The sequence below is a fragment of the Bombina bombina genome, chromosome 1 (genome assembly GCF_027579735.1).
Source record: "Bombina bombina isolate aBomBom1 chromosome 1, aBomBom1.pri, whole genome shotgun sequence".
Lineage (NCBI taxonomy): Eukaryota > Metazoa > Chordata > Amphibia > Anura > Bombinatoridae > Bombina > Bombina bombina.
Window position 1 is genome coordinate 475010256 of NC_069499.1, and position 17642 is coordinate 475027897.

Below are 17642 nucleotides of genomic sequence, written 5' to 3' on the forward strand. Positions count from 1 at the left end.
AGATCCACTACAAGATGAAGGAAAGGATCGTAACCCTTCAGAAAGAAATTATCTTTCAGCTAAGACCAAGCGACTTCTCGCAATCTGCCTCAGAGAAAATATCCCATGACGCAAGGAACCTTGACCCATCAGATCCCTGCAACAAGGTACCTCCCATGGCGATGAAGCCCCTAAACCACAATACGGACTCGTGGGCATCAACGGAGCAATCACTCACACTGACTTCTGCTCCTGCTAGGATCTGGCCATTCTCCACAAAGAGAGACATGTCCGAAAGGAGAAGGTTAAAATAGGCCTTCCAAGCCCCGTTAAGGATCCAATAGCTTTGAGTGAAGATCCCCGACCACGACCCACTAAGGGGAAACCTGGGATAGGTACGGATACTCTGAGAATCTTGATCGGACTCCCCATTCAGATACGAACATGCGAAACCCTTTGGATAGTCAGATTAAAGGATGATTGTGGTGAACATCTATTCCAGAAGAGCTGTCCATAGAGTGGATCACCAACAATGGTCTGTAGTGGGTCACCGCCCACCACAAAACTCGAAACCCTTCTGTCTACGTAGAAGGAACTCTCTTTCACAGAAAATGATCTACCCACTGAGAGGTCCCAAATGGTACAAACCCAAAAAACAAATTCTCAGAGCAGAATGCTCAACTGAGGAACATTAGGAATAATCGGAAGGAAACTCCTGATCCATGGACCCCCTAAAGACACCCTCTTTCCACTGAAAGGGAAGTGACAAAGTCAAAAACGCCCTGGGAGAGCTAAAAGAAAGGTCCCACAGAACAGAGAGAACTGACGAGACCCTAGAAATCGAGTTCCCCGCCTGGTATTCCATGTAGGTCTGCTAAGATATATTTACCAATGCCATGCCTAAGTCTCAGCCTCAGCTAAATACCTCACCCTCCACTACAGTGCCAATGAAGGCCAGAAGGGGGACTGGAGGGCATAACCCAATGTGGAAAACTCTAACTTTGCAGATCTGAAGAAAAAATCTTCCTGTCTGTAAGACCAAATCAGCATCCAATGATCCACCCTGGTGCCTACACCAGAAAATTCAGGTCTAGATCCAACTCTGAGGATCGAAAAGACAAGAGAAAATCCCTAAAAGTCTACTAGCAGAAGATGGTAATAAAACCAGACCTGCCAAGACCCGGGAGCTACTATAAAAAACTGGAAGCAGGATACTGCCACATTAAACCCCTGATCCCAGAAAAAAAACCTAGGATCAGAACAGGGTTTACTGGAAGATACGGTCCCAAGAACCGGATTTGTTCAAAAGGATGAAAACAGAAAAGATCTCTTCTTCCTAAACAAAGGTAGAGAGAACCTTATATACTCCCTCAAGAAGGAGATCTAATAAGCTCTGCTTAAGAATCATAAAATCCAAATAGGAAGGGAGGTCCCTCCCCATAAAGGTCCATGCCCCAACTGTGGAATGAAAGTGATCTCACCGTGCGATGGGCACCAGGACAATGACTCCAAAAGTCACCTGCAACTTTCCTCTCTCTGCCGAAAGGCAAACTCAAGAGAGGAAACAACTTGCCCAGAATGTGAAGCCTAGCTGCAGCCTCTGGGACCCCTGGTTCCAATATGATCCAGCATGAAGCGCCCACCCAAGATAGTACCTAAAACAGATCCTATCTGTCATCTAGGATAGATGAACCTGCTCAGTCTGGACCGGAACAGCTAGAAATAACACTTTCTCTTGTAGAAAGAAAGAGCAGACTTAACTAGTACCCAAAACAGGTCCTGCCTGTCAATTAGGATACAACATATCTGCCAGAACACCCAAGGGCTAAACAGAAAATTCTTAAGTTCCAGCAATGCTAGAAAAAACTGAGAATAATCCAAAAAAGAAAAATAAGCTCCGGGGCTTAAATGTTGTCTCGAAATTATCGAGGGAAAGATCACCCCGAACAGAGTCCTAGAAGCTTCCACCAGAAGTCTCCAACAATCACGACCTTCAAAGTTGTTAGTACAAAAAACCCATTGACGAAACGTCTTCCTAAAAGGACATTCTACAACAACCCAGAGCTCTAAAAACAAAAAACTATTTGAAACGGAATAGCAAAAGAAAAACAGCAAGCGCACAAAGTGATAGCCAAAGGAGTGTGCAAACAAAAACAGGTCCAGCCTGTCATTACAACACAACCCCCCCCCCCTGTAGAGCTCAGAACTGGGATTCCAAATAACAAAAATAAAATTATATATGGACGGGATGATAAGGAATAGGATCTCCATCCCTCTCCACTCATCTAGTCAAGATCACTATCTGATTTAGAGGACTGAGAATCAACTGACGGATCAGTACTGGGAGCCTCTAGCATCGCCAAAACCTCTCTCAGAAGTAAACGCAGGCGTGCCATTCTAAATCTAAATGCTAAATCCTCTTCAGTCGGAGGAATGAACTCAGCAAACTCCGACCCTGGAGGTCCTACCTCTGAACTCAGAGGGAACCGCATCCCCAGATGACTGATCAGATACAATCGTTATTTTACATGATGGTCCTTGAGCATGAGTGGATTGATTAACCCTTCGCTTGCACAAAGCAGGGAGAGGTAAAATTGCTAAGGCCGCAGAGATGGCCATGCGGAACTGCGCAGTAACCTCTGGTGGAAAAAAGCCCCCTTCAGCCGAAGGAGCAGCGGTACTCAGGAAAACTGCATGTGTAAGAACAGAAGATTCTAGGGAACACACCTCACAGGACGAGGAATCTTCAGAGGCAGACGTCTCAGTGATCTCTAACATCTCAACATTGGTTGATGAGAACACCCTATTGCGGCATACGGAACATAATTAAGAGGGTTGGGCTACCCGGGCCTCCTCACAATATACGCAGGTATCAAATTCTGTATCAGAGAGATCTCCCTCTAAAAAATCAGAATCCTCCATAATTCGACTAATTTAAACTATAGAAAGAACAACTGGTATCTTCTAACCCCAATGGCTGGGGCACTCACCACCTCCTATGACCCAGACAGGTAGAGAAGTTGCTCCTGTCCGCAGAAACTCGGTCAGGAATCGGAAATGGGAAAAAACGTGACCACACCCGACACGTGGTGCATCATGCAGGACCTCCCCTGCTAAGGAAAAAGCGCGCCAGCTTAATAAAACTGCGCAGCTCTCAAAATGAAGAACAACCTGTACGTTCCATATCAGCCTATGAGCCCAAACGTCTCTTACACATAAGCAGTCGAAATCACATAACAAATATGATTTAAAAAAAACCCTGTTCAATAATCCCCCTCAGGAGATATTAACCCTTGATTCCATAAAGATAAAGGACTGTGACCCTGCCTTCTATAGTTAACGTGTGTAAAAAATGAAACAATGTTACCGGAATCTATGCCATGGAACAGTAACACAGTCCTTCAAGTTTGACAGATGGTAGCAGGGCTTCTGACATGGACTTGAGAGAAGAAAGCAGGCAGCGAAACTCATCAATGCCGATTGCTTAAGGAGCTGTGAATATAAGTCTGGATAGTTTCGCAGAAAGACTCTCCCTGCATCTCCAGACTCTAACTTTCATCAATGCTTTCACTGAGAGGTTGACAAGACTATTTAAAACTCCAGTCCCATCTTGAAGGGCAGGTACCTTTCCTAAGTAACTACTCCGAAATCTTCTGACACTTCTCTGCCAACCTCCTGTGATGAAAGGCAAAGAATGACTGGGGAATGATGGAAGTGGGGGAGGTATTTAAGCCTTTGGCTGGGGTGTCTTTGCCTCCTCCTGGTGGCCAGGTTCTGTATTTCCCATAAGTAATTAATGCAGCTGTGGACTCTCCCTGTATTAAGAAGGAAAAAAAACTGCAGAATCCTCAAGACCAATATCAAGGTTCCAAGGAAGAAAAAAAATGGAAAATAACAGGCTTAATTCTAGGCCAGGCTAGAACTGAACCAAGAATGACAAAAATATTAGCAATCTTCTTACAGAACATAACATAACAGGACATAAAATTGACCTTTATAGAACTGGTGGATAAACTAACCAGATAATATAGCCAGAAAACTGGATAAAGAAAACCAATAAATAAAGGCCTTCCAGGCCTTTATACAACAGACTAACAAGCCTGAAAAGGAAACTCAGAAACTGAATGAATAGTTTAAAGACAAAAAGAGCACATCTGAATTTATTTCCAAGCAATCAAGATGAGAGAACTAGAATCCTGATAGAAAAAAAGGAACCTCAATCGAAAATCTGGAAGCAAAAGAAGCAGCCAAGGAAAGAAACTGGACCCAGATCTGTAAATCAAACAGGAGTAAACAGAAAAAGAGAAGAGAAAATGAATCATCAGAGACAACATGATATCATCCTATCCAAGAAATACAACAATACCCTGAAAACTGATTACAGATAAGGAGATATCTAAAACTTTGGAGAATATTCTGGGAACTGTAGACCAAAAGGAAAAGCAACAAATTGCAAAAGCAAATCTCAGAAACCAAAGATGTTCCTATAAATAAGAACATAAAGGTAAGCATTTTCAAAACAATAGAGGACATAGTCTAAAAGTTTCCATTTCATGAGTAAGAACTAAAGAAACTTGTTCAAAGATTTTAGGACAGACAAAAATCCAACAGGTCACACTACTTATTGGAACAACTAGATTTGAGTTCCTATCCACCTGAGACTTAGAGGGATCCTAGAAACATAGGACAGAAAAAAAACCTTCCCTTGGTAGGGCTTGATCTGAAACCTATTAAATATTCTTGAGACTATAATAACAACCCAAAGAACTAGAAGAATCTGAAAACAAGCTTCCTGAAGAATAACTTACTCCCTACCAGAGCCTCTAGAACAAGGACTGAATCTTTATAATAGACATAAAGGGGAAAGGATAATGAAAGAGCTGGCCCTGTTCCAGAAAAATGACCGGGAACTGACCCTGACAGCAATCCCTAAGCATATAAATATGCCTAGTAATTGGCTTAGCAGCCTTACAAGCACAGGGATACATGATCAAACTCAATTAAAGGCACTGAATCAAAACAAATACTATTCAATTATTTCCAGACTCTGATACTGGGTGGTGGAAGAAGATATCTGAGCCCTGTTCTGACAAAAAGGAAATCTGAGCTTTAAGCTTCTATTCATGAAAGGAAAAAAGTTGCTTAACCCCCAGACACCATACAAATAATCGAAAACCAAACCAGAAATAAAAACTTCCTTGTAAAGAAAGAGTTAAAAAGGAAGTTAAAAAATTTGTAAAAACAAATTGGAAAAGACCAAGTTGCCCTTAAAGGGACACTGAACCCAAATTTTTTCGTTCATGATTCAGATAGAGCATGAAATTTTAAGCAACTTTCTAATTTACTCCTATTATCAAATTTTCTTCATTATCTTGGTATCTTTATTTGAAATGCAAGAATTTAAGTTTAGATGCCGGCCCATTTTTTGTGAACAACCTAGGTAAATTAACAGTTAAGAGATAGAGTGTATATCCTGCGCAAAAAAAAATAGGGGAAAGGGGATATGGGGATACCTCTAGCTCTCCTCAGCGGGTACCCTAGTGTACCCAATGTAAGGATAAAACAATAGGAAGTGGAGGTGAGCGCCAAATAGGCTGAGGAAGGGGAAGGGAACACTTAATAGGCTAATAGGATGGTGCCCACTAATGTGGGATTTAAATGGTAGTGTCTAGAATGTAGGTGAATGTACAGAGATCTTTATAATAGTTGTATAAATGTAAAATGTTTAATCCACACAGTTGATAAAAATGTTGAGGAACTTCTTCTAAAACAAAATACAATCATATAAAAAAAAAATAATATAAAAATCATGGATCCATGTTACAATAACAGACAATAAAAATATACATCAAAATAAACATAAAATAATTAAACTTGAGACACGTTTGACAGAAGGTGACCTAATAGGCTGGAAATCCTATTTGGATGGTACACCTTGGAGATGAATGTTCTTACAGTTGTATATATTAGGTGCACAAAAAAATAATTGATAATTATTGTGCACCAAAAAAATATATAATTATGGTGCGCAAAAAATAAGCCTCTATGATCCCGTTAATGGGATCAGTGTTTATCAGAAGCATATACATGGAACCGCCGAAACCGGAAGTGGTAGTAATAACGATACCGGAAGTGAAACCACCGAAACCGGAAGTGTTAGTAATAACGATACCGGAGGTGAAAATTAGCGTAACTAGCTGTAAGAAAGGACTCTTAACATGCAGCAAATTATCTAAAGGAAGTCTAGACTAGTATAACATATTTTTACATTGCCCATCGTCAGAAACATTATTACCTATTGGTAGTGTTAATACGAAACTACCGAAACCGGAAGTGCTATAGCGATACCGGAAGTGAAAACAAACAAGTTAGTACCAGTAAATAATGGCAATGAAAGTCGCCACCAAATAGGTTGGTCATTAAATAAACAGAGAGCTATTGAAGCACAGATATCACTATTTACTCATAGGATAGAAGCTATTATCTTTATTTTTACAAACATAAGGGAAACCGGAAGTAAACACAGCAAACGTTAGCGAAACCGGAAGTGCAGGTAGAAAACAATTTTATGAAATAATTCTAGGAAATATGTCAACTAAGGGCACATATGTAAATAGAAATGGCCCTGAGAATACATTAGCAGCTAACAGTCAAAAATTAAGTCTGTTAAGTTTTTTAACAACATAACTTAAATAAAACTTTTGCCCATACCCACAATGCATTTAACAGGAAGGGGGCGTGGCCTATTAGCTTTTTGGCGCCCAAACATCAGTTACAATTCTTATAAATTCTGTCAGCTTACTCATAATGTTAGTCTTAATAAAGGCCAGGAGTACATGGCCGAAACGCGTCGACTGATTTGAGTAAGTTAAATACTGATACATCAACTGAATTGTTTGTGTATATTATAGTATTGTTTGTTTCCTTCACAGGTTTTTTACTATTTTATTTGTTTGTATCACATCACTTTGAGCGACTGCTTCAGAGCACAGGAATCACCATATCACATTGGACACTTTGGATTTACTTTTGAAAGACTTACATTTTGCTTCACTTATTTTGCGGACCCTCACACTTTGTATTTTTTGTAAAGGCCACATATACTTTTTCTATATTTTTTCTACATTTTCACATTGTTTACATTTTTTACACTTTTTGCATTTTATAAGCACAGGATACCCATTGGGACTTTTTTAATATTGGACATTGAAAAAGACACTTATTTTTTGCACACCATAATTATATATTTTTTTGGTGCACAATAATTATCAATTATTTTTTGGTGCACCTAATATATACAACTGTAAGAACATTCATCTCCAAGGTGTACCATCCAAATAGGATTTCCAGCCTATTAGGTCACCTTCTGTCAAACGTGTCTCAAGTTTAATTATTTTATGTTTATTTTGATGTATATTTTTATTGTCTGTTATTGTAACATGGATCCATGATTTTTATATGATTGTTTTTTTATATGATTGTATTTTGTTTTAGAAGAAGTTCCTCAACATTTTTATCAACTGTGTGGATTAAACATTTTACATTTATACAACTATTATAAAGATCTCTGTACATTCACCTACATTCTAGACACTACCATTTAAATCCCACATTAGTGGGCACCATCCTATTAGCCTATTAAGTGTTCCCTTCCCCTTCCTCAGCCTATTTGGCGCTCACCTCCACTTCCTATTGTTTTGTGAACAACCTAGGTTGTTCTTGCCGATTGGTGGATAAATTCATCCACCAATAAAAAATTGCTGTCCATAGTTCTGAACCAAACAAAAAGCTTAGATGCCTTCCTTTTCAAATAAAGATAGCAAGAGAACGAAGAAAACATGATAATACGAGTAAATTAGAAAGTTGCTTAAAATTGCATGCTCTATCTGAACCACGAAAGATCAAATTTGGGTTCAGTGTCCCTTTAATTAACCAGATATGTACTTCAGTCAAAACTAAACCCGCTACACAGAGGTAAGAAAACTGCTCTTCAAACATCAGTAGGTCTCTCTATTGCTGAAAAGGAGACCTCTTGCCCTAATCTACAACTACAGTACTCTAATAGAGGAGCGGCAACGTTAGGATCATCTGCACTCTCGGGGTCCCTGACTACTGGTGACAGCGTTTCTTTTCGCACTACATTACAAAGCAGTAAATGAAGAGTATCCAGTGGCGGATCCAATTGCCCCGTTGCCCCCCCCCCCCCGAGAATATAGTGAGAGAGGGCTTCCCTATTCCCTATTCCGCCGGTGCCGCGCCGCCGCCAGGGTAACGTGCGGGCTGTCATCTATCGCGGCACTGCTGAGCGCCGGTGACGTCACACGCCGGCGCTCAGACTCAGCGCGGTATATATTAGTGGGGGGAGGGGAGCTGCATGCGGAGTCGCGGAGACCGGAGACAGTACTGTGACTGTGTGTCCTGAGCACAGCCACAGCCAAGCCACAGCGCTACAAGCCACGACTAGCCCCTGAACCCTAGCCTGGATTCCTGGACCAGCAACCAGGTAGTGTAATTTTGGGACATAAAAATTATTATTAAAATGCCTGCATGGTCAGGGTCTGTGACTATAAACCAAATAAAAAAAAGACCCCACCACTATTCACTTTATACCCCCAAACATTAGCCACAATATCTCTCTTTCTCTTTATATATATTGATTGAGCTGGCCATGGGGCAGTGGTCACAGCAGGGGAAAGCTTAATGACACCCTTATAGTGATTTATCTCCTGGTCACCCAACCATGCTGCATAGACTTTCACCTCTCCTGCAGACTGCCAGCCACCTATGCACAGACTGCCACCTTTGCTGTTCACCTAGCCCTGCATAGACTGCCACCTTCCCCTGCAGACTACCAGCTACCCAATGCATAGACTGCCACCTCCCACTGTACACCCAGCCCTGCATAGACTGCTACATCACCTTGCAATTTGAAGATTATTTTAATAATTTACAGGTTGGAAACAAATTAAGATATTATTTGTTTTGTGTATATGCTATAAAAAGATGGATAACAGGTATATTAAATTAACACTGTACTCACTATTGCAACTGCAGTTGTTATAGTGCCTACAGTAATTCCACCTCGGTCCCAAGCTCAAAAAATATATATTTTAATATTTCAAAGGCTTGGAAGTCGCCTCTCATACCACAGCATTCTGTGATGTCAGATGCACATGCCCCTGCTCACCCAGCCCTGCATAAACTGACAGCTACCCCTGCTCACCCAGCCCTGCACAGACTGCCACCTGCACATCCAGCCCTGCATAGACTTTGCACATAATTGTGTATGGTTTGTTACGATTTTGTCTGTGAATATTCTGTTCTATAATCAGTATACAAACTCCTGATAAAAAAGTCTTCAGAACTGTTAAATAATAAAGTTATATGTGGTTAAATGTCACCGGTTTCTAATTTTTTAAATCCATAATTTGGAAAGACAAATGTGACTGTTTTTAAATAAGGTTAGAGCTGTACGATAGGTTAAATAAAATAGTCTGTTCTATAAGCACTCATTATTTTCTGTCCGCCGCCACAAAAAAATCTGTGCCCCTCCCGAGACCAGGCTCTGGATCCGCCACTGAGAGTATCCCTAGCTAAACGGCAGCTACAATATGAGCATCTGGTCACTGGCATTGGCTGAACTGTAGTTCACTACAAGCTGCTGCACTGCCTACCAACATAGTTTTATTTAGCAATCACGCAGCACGCTACTTATTATAGTTTTGTACTACAGTTTTGATTGTTTTAAGTTGAGGATCTCAGATAATCGTGACTATTAAAGGTTAATTTCTATGCACTGATTTTGTCACGATTATGGTAACAACATTTATATGCATATGTTTAATACATGATAGACTCTTCCTACCATTGTATATGTGTGGCTTATAGTCCATAGATATGTATAGTTGATTGTCCTCGGTTTAATTTAATTCTATTTACTAAGTTTAAGATATGTGTACTCAATGCCAACTATATCATTTTGTTTATTAGTTACACCGTGCTTAAAGGTCATGTTATTTAAACATCATTTCTACTTGTTAGAGACTTTTTGGAACAGCTTAATGCTTTAAAATTTGTTTACGAGGACCTCTAGTTGTCATTTCAAGTATCACTTCTCTGGTTACATGTATATGGTTAGTGATACCAATGAATAACAGTCTGCTTTTAACATTTGTTACTATTTTAAAAGAAAGAATGAAAAAAAAAGAAACTCTCTCTTTCCCCTCAAATTGAAACCTGTTTATTTTGCTTTTATGTCAACCTGTCTTCTCAATTAAAATAATTAGAAGAGAAGTAAAAAAAAAAAAAAGAGAACGTGCTTAATAAAAAGAAGAAAAAAAAGAGCTCTATATAATTCTTAACCCATATGTGTGCAATCCTCTAGTGTAGTTTTGATGGTTATGTTTATTAGTTAATAGTTATAAAAATGAGGAGCTCATATAATCATATAAGTGGGAGTTATATCCTCATCAGCTCTTCGTGGTAGAAGGATAACTAAGTGCTTTCCCTTCGGTTGCTTTATTAAGACTTCCAGCCCCCTATTTATTCACAATTAAGAAGGGAGCATATATTTTATAAATATATCCACTGTCTTATCCTGTAATCATATAGGAAGATACAAATTGTTTGTTTACAGTAATGTTTTCATCTCTTTAGTGCTTTATAGCTCTCACTGTGGATTTAAAAAAAAAAAAAAAAAATATTGTCTATTTTCTGTTATATATCTATGCCTACTTGTATACTGGTTGTAAATTTCTTCAATAAAAATAAGTTTTTTTAAAAAAAATAAAATAAATCTGGAAATAGAAATCATGTCAGCAGACCAAGATTCTAGTTATAATGCTTTTCAAGAAAGGACAGCTAAAGACATACTCTAGCATAAAAGAATGATAACAAAAAGACATCACAAAACAAAGCATTGCACATTGAAACATAAAAAAGTTTAAAAAAATATCACTGGCAGAATCAAAAGATAACTGCTCAGAAAGACTATATAACCAAAAGAACAAGCAACAGCCACATCAGCAAAAGAAATTACTATAAATATAACTTGCTTGCAAATAAGCCCTTCTAAAGAAGGAATAGAACCTCCTATCTAAAGGCTATAAAGGAAGAACTATATTCCAAAGGAAAATAGAACATTTAGTCAGGGAAAAAATGACCCCATTAACGTTATATAAACAGTTTCCCACAATTTATCATTAGCAGCTGCTAAAGGATATAACTCTTTAAATATTGTAGGAGTAAATGAATTACCTGACTTAGAATATCCCCTATAAACCATGACAATAACAGCATCAGGGATAGAAAAAAAACTCATGGAGTTTAACAATAGTCCTACCAACTGAATTTAAATGAATACAATACATGCCTATCCTCAGAAACCTTAAAATCTTTAATCCCTAAAGTAAGAAAAACCTCTTTCAAAAAAGAACGATTATGATAATTTTTAAACAAAAAGGAGGAAGTATGAGGTTCAACATCAGAGAAAGACTCCTCATTACAAGAGGAAACTTCACTTTCAGAGGACATAACAGTGTCCCTGACTTCAGGAGACATGGTACTAGAAGAAGGTAAAATCTGAACTGACCTTTTACACTTGCTTGAAGGCGAGAGAGCAGTCAGCCCTTCAGAAACAGCAGCTTTGATGTATTTTTTTCAAACTGGGTGATATATCCATAGCATTCTCCTTTAATGAACAGACAGAAGGAGCAGTAATACCCATAGAAGCAGCATTAGGTTATAGCATTAACATTTTTAGACATCGATCACATAAATTAGCTGAAGTTAATGTAAACTTTTGTAAACTTTACTACTTTAATCCACAGTAGTGTTGATACCTCTCAGGAGTGTCCTCTAGTAATGTTGGTGTATTTATCAGCAGCAGTTTCCACCAATGTGTTACGTATTGTAATTCTGAATATTAATAATTAATAGCAGTATAAAATTATTGTCAGGGATATCTACAATTAATATAGTAGAATTTTGTCAATACATTCCAGTAAGATGTTAAATATCTGAAGTGTGCCCCAAAATATCACTATTGAGATATCTATAAATTTGACAACAATAGTATTATTAAATATTAATATTCAATCTCAATATAAAATATTCCTAAATTCTGATCAGTTAATCTTTATAGAAACCTTGAATATATTTATGTAGTAGCTGAATATCACCTATGACCAGTTATATCTATCAATGTATTAATACAATATTAAAATATAAAGCAGGATATAGAGACATTTAGATTAATTACTATTCAATAGATATTGTCTATTATCCCATGTATGGACACAATATTTCTATAAATTACCCTTAACTCAAAATGAATCACTTAACAAATATCCCACATGAATTTTACAAGAACAATTTGTAATTAGCCAACAACACTTTGCCAACTTACAATGCTTAATTAACAACAACAAGAGATTTAACCACAATAATAAATGCAATTGTTATAATATACCACAGTACCTTCGGTTTAAACTATGAACCTTAAAATACTAAATCCTTTCCTCTAAATAATAAATTTACTAATATAATTGTTTATGGACTACACAGGTCTCTAAAATGTAAATTATAACTTTAAATTATACTTACAAATCACAGCTACAATTTAACTATAGCTATAGAATACCTTTGATTTAAAAATATAAAATAACTGCTAATACATTACCAGTAACCAATATGAGAGTTCAGCTTTTTCAATCAGCGTTTTCCAAAGTCATACGTGAAGGTATTTCTTTCATGTAATTAGCAAGAGTCCATGAGCTAGTGACGTATGGGATATACATTCCTACCAGGAGGGGCAAAGTTTCCCAAACCTCAAAATGCCTACAAATACACCCCTCACCACACCCACAAATCAGTTTTACAAACTTTGCCTCCTATGGAGGTGGTGAAGTAAGTTTGTGCTAGATTCTACGTTGATATGCGCTCCGCAGCAGGTTGGAGCCCGGTTTTCCTCTCAGCGTGCAGTGAATGTCAGAGGGATGTGAGGAGAGTATTGCCTATTGGAATGCAGTGATCTCCTTCTACGGGGTCTATTTCATAGGTTCTCTGTTATCGGTCGTAGAGATTCATCTCTTACCTCCCTTTTCAGATCGACGATATACTCTTATATATATACCATTTCCTCTGCTGATTTTCGTTTCAGTACTGGTTTGGCTTTCTACAAACATGTAGATGAGTGTCCTGGGGTAAGTAAGTCTTATTTTCTGTGACACTCTAAGCTATGGTTGGGCACTTTTTTTAATAAAGTTCTAAATATATGTATTCAAACATTTATTTGCCTTGACTCAGGATGTTCAACATTCCTTATTTTCAGTCAGTTTCATATTTGGGATAATGCATTTGAATCAATCATTTTTCTTATCTTAAAAATTTGACTTTTTTCCCTGTGGGCTATTAGGCTCGCGGGGGCTGAAAATGCTTCATTTTATTGCGTCATTCTTGGCGCACACTTTTTTGGCGCAAAAAATCTCTGTTTCCGGCGTCATACGTGTCGCCGGAAGTTGCGTCATTTTTTACGTTATTTTGCGCCAAAAATGTCGGCGTTCCGGACGTGGCGTCATTTTTGGCGCCAAAAGCATTTAGGCGCCAAATAATGTGGGCGTCTTATTTGGCGCTAAAAGAATATGGGCGTCGCTTTTGTCTCCACATTATTTAAGTCTCATTTTTCTTTGCTTCTGGTTGCTAGAAGCTTGTTCCTTGGCATTTTTTCCCATTCCTGAAACTGTCATTTAAGGAATTTGATCAATTTTGCTTTATATGTTGTTTTTTCTCTTACATATTGCAAGATGTCTCACGTTGCATCTGAGTCAGAAGATACTTCAGGAAAATCGCTGTCTGGTGCTGGAACTACCAAAGCTAAGTGTATCTGCTGTAAACTTTTGGTAGCTGTTCCTCCAGCTGTTGTTTGTATTAATTGTCATGACAAACTTGTTAATGCAGATATTTCCTTTAGTAATGTACCATTACCTGTTGCAGTTCCATCAACATCTAATGTTCAGAGTGTTCCTGATAACATAAGAGATTTTGTTTCTGAATCCATCAAGAAGGCTATGTCTGTTATTCCTCCTTCTAGTAAACATAAAAAATCTTTTAAAACTTCTCTTTATACAGATGAATTTTTAAATGAACATCATCATTCTGATTCTAATGACTCTTCTGGTTCAGAGGATTCTGTCTCAGAGGTTGATGCTGATAAATCTTCATATTTATTTAAAATGGAATTTATTCGTTCTTTACTTAAAGAAGTACTAATTGCTTTAGAAATAGAGGATTCTGGTCCTCTTGATACTAAATCTAAACGTTTAGATAAGGTAAATCTCCTGTGGTTATTCCAGAAGTTTTTTCTGTTCCTGGTGCTATTTCTGAAGTAATTTCCAGAGAATGGAATAATTTGGGTAATTCATTTACCCCTTCTAAACGTTTTAAGCAATTATATCCTGTGCCGTCTGACAGATTAGAATTTTGGGACAAAATCCCTAAAGTTGATGGGGCTATTTCTACCCTTGCTAAACGTACTACTATTCCTACGTCAGATGGTACTTCGTTTAAGGATCCTTTAGATAGGAAAATTGAATCCTTTCTAAGAAAAGCTTATCTGTGTTCAGGTAATCTTCTTAGACCTGCTATATCATTGGCTGATGTTGCTGCAGCTTCAACTTTTTGGTTGGAAACTTTAGCGCAACAAGTAACAGATCATGATTCTCATAATATTATTATTCTTCTTCAACATGCTAATAATTTTATCTGTGATGCCATTTTTGATATTATCAGAGTTGATGTCAGGTTTATGTCTCTAGCTATTTTAGCTAGAAGAGCTTTATGGCTTAAAACTTGGAATGCTGATATGTCTTCTAAATCGACTCTACTTTCCATTTCTTTCCAGGGTAACAAATTATTTGGTTCTCAGTTGGATTCTATTATCTCAACTGTTACTGGTGGGAAAGGAACTTTTTTACCACAGGATAAAAAATCTAAGGGAAAAAACAGGGCTAATAATCGTTTTCGTTCCTTTCGTTTCAACAAAGAACAAAAGCCTGATCCTTCATCCTCAGGAGCAGTTTCAGTTTGGAAACCATCTCCAGTCTGGAATAACTCCAAGCCTTCTAGAAAAGCAAAGCCAGCTTCTAAGTCCACATGAAGGTGCGGCCCTCATTCCAGCTCAGCTGGTAGGGGGCAGGTTACGTTTTTTCAAAGAAATTTGGTTCAATTCTGTTCACAATCTTTGGATTCAGAACATTGTTTCAGAAGGGTACAGAATTGGTTTCAAGATAAGACCTCCTGCAAAGAGATTTTTTCTTTCCCGTGTCCCAGTAAATCCAGTGAAAGCTCAAGCATTTCTGAAATGTGTTTCAGATCTAGAGTTGGCTGGAGTAATTATGCCAGTTCCAGTTCTGGAACAGGGGCTGGGGTTTTATTCAAATCTCTTCATTGTACCAAAGAAGGAGAATTCCTTCAGACCAGTTCTGGATCTAAAAATATTGAATCGTTATGTAAGGATACCAACGTTCAAAATGGTAACTGTAAGGACTATCTTGCCTTTTGTTCAGCAAGGGCATTATATGTCCACAATAGATTTACAGGATGCATATCTGCATATTCTGATTCATCCAGATCATTATCAGTTCCTGAGATTCTCTTTTCTGGACAAGCATTACCAGTTTGTGGCTCTGCCGTTTGGCCTAGCTACAGCTCCAAGAATTTTTACAAAGGTTCTCGGTGCCCTTCTGTCTGTAATCAGAGAACAGGGTATTGTGGTATTTCCTTATTTGGACGATATCTTGGTACTTGCTCAGTCTTCACATTTAGCAGAATCTCATACGAATCCACTTGTGTTGTTTCTTCAAGATCATGGTTGGAGGATCAATTCACTAAAAAGTTCATTGATTCCTCAGACAAGGGTAACCTTTCTGGGTTTCCAGATAGATTCAGTGTCCATGACTCTGTCTTTGACAGACAAGAGACGTCTAAAATTGATTTCAGCTTGTCGAAACCTTCAGTCACAATCATTCCCTTCGGTAGCCTTATGCATGGAAATTCTAGGTCTTATGACTGCTGCATCGGACGTGATCCCCTTTGCTCGTTTCCACATGCGACCTCTTCAGCTCTGTATGCTGAATCAATGGTGCAGGGATTACACAAAGATATCTCAATATCTTTAAAACCGATTGTACGACACTCTCTAACGTGGTGGACAGATCACCATTGTTTAATTCAGGGGGCTTCTTTTGTTCTTCCGACCTGGACTGTAATTTCAACAGATGCAAGTCTTACAGGTTGGGGAGCTGTGTGGGGATCTCTGACGGCACAAGGAGTTTGGGAATCTCAGGAGGTGAGATTACCGATCAATATTTTGGAACTCCGTGCAATTTTCAGAGCTCTTCAGTCTTGGCCTCTTCTGAAGAGAGAATCGTTCATTTGTTTTCAGACAGACAATGTCACAACTGTGGCATACATCAATCATCAAGGAGGGACTCACAGTCCTCTGGCTATGAAAGAAGTATCTCGAATTCTGGTTTGGGCGGAATCCAGCTCCTGTCTAATCTCTGCGGTTCATATCCCAGGTATAGACAATTGGGAAGCGGATTATCTCAGTCGCCAAACGTTGCATCCGGGCGAATGGTCTCTTCACCCAGAGGTATTTCTTCAGATTGTTCAAATGTGGGAACTTCCAGAAATAGATCTGATGGCGTCTCATCTAAACAAGAAACTTCCCAGGTATCTGTCCAGATCCCGGGATCTTCAGGCGGAGGCAGTGGATGCATTATCACTTCCTTGGAAGTATCATCCTGCCTATATCTTTCCGCCTCTAGTTCTTCTTCCAAGAGTAATCTCCAAGATTCTGAAGGAATGCTCGTTTGTTCTGCTGGTAGCTCCGGCATGGCCTCACAGGTTTTGGTATGCGGATCTTGTCCGGATGGCCTCTTGCCATCCGTGGACTCTTCCGCTAAGACCAGACCTTCTGTCGCAAGGTCCTTTTTTCCATCAGGATCTCAAATCCTTAAATTTAAAGGTATGGAGATTGAACGCTTGATTCTTGGTCAAAGAGGTTTCTCTGACTCTGTGATTAATACTATGTTACAGGCTCGTAAATCTGTATCTAGAGAGATATATTATAGAGTCTGGAAGACTTATATTTCTTGGTGTCTTTCTCATCATTTTTCTTGGCATTCTTTTAGAATTCCGAGAATTTTACAGTTTCTTCAGGATGGTTTAGATAAAGGTTTATCCGCAAGTTCTTTGAAAGGACAAATCTCTGCTCTTTCTGTTCTTTTTCACAGAAAGATTGCTAATCTTCCTGATATTCATTGTTTTGTACAAGCTTTGGTTCGTATAAAACCTGTCATTAAGTCAATTTCTCCTCCTTGGAGTTTGAATTTGGTTCTGGGGGCTCTTCAAGCTCCTCCTTTTGAACCCATGCATTCATTGGACATTAATTTACTTTCTTGGAAAGTTTTGTTCCTTTTGGCGATCTCTTCTGCCAGAAGAGTCTCTGAATTATCTGCTCTTTCTTGTGAGTCTCCTTTTCTGATTTTTCATCAGGATAAGGCGGTGTTGCGAACTTCTTTTGAATTTTTACCTAAGGTTGTGAATTCCAACAACATTAGTAGAGAAATTGTGGTTCCCTCATTATGTCCTAATCCTAAGAA

At 38.5% G+C, this 17642-nt stretch overlaps 1 protein-coding gene across 2 annotated transcripts in view; it reads right to left on the bottom strand.

Annotated features, from left to right (window-relative positions):
• Positions 1-17642, bottom strand: part of FKBP7 (FKBP prolyl isomerase 7) — a 98681-nt gene that overhangs the window by 7206 nt on the left and 73833 nt on the right. Inside the window, exon 4 of one of the 2 annotated variants that reach the window (XM_053698509.1) lies at positions 11570-11668. The exons of the other annotated variant lie outside the window; for it this stretch is intronic. Coding sequence (XP_053554484.1) covers positions 11609-11668 — 60 coding nt within the window. The 3' untranslated portion in view covers positions 11570-11608. The remainder of the gene's footprint in view (positions 1-11569; positions 11669-17642) is intronic. 2 annotated transcript variants of the gene reach the window in all.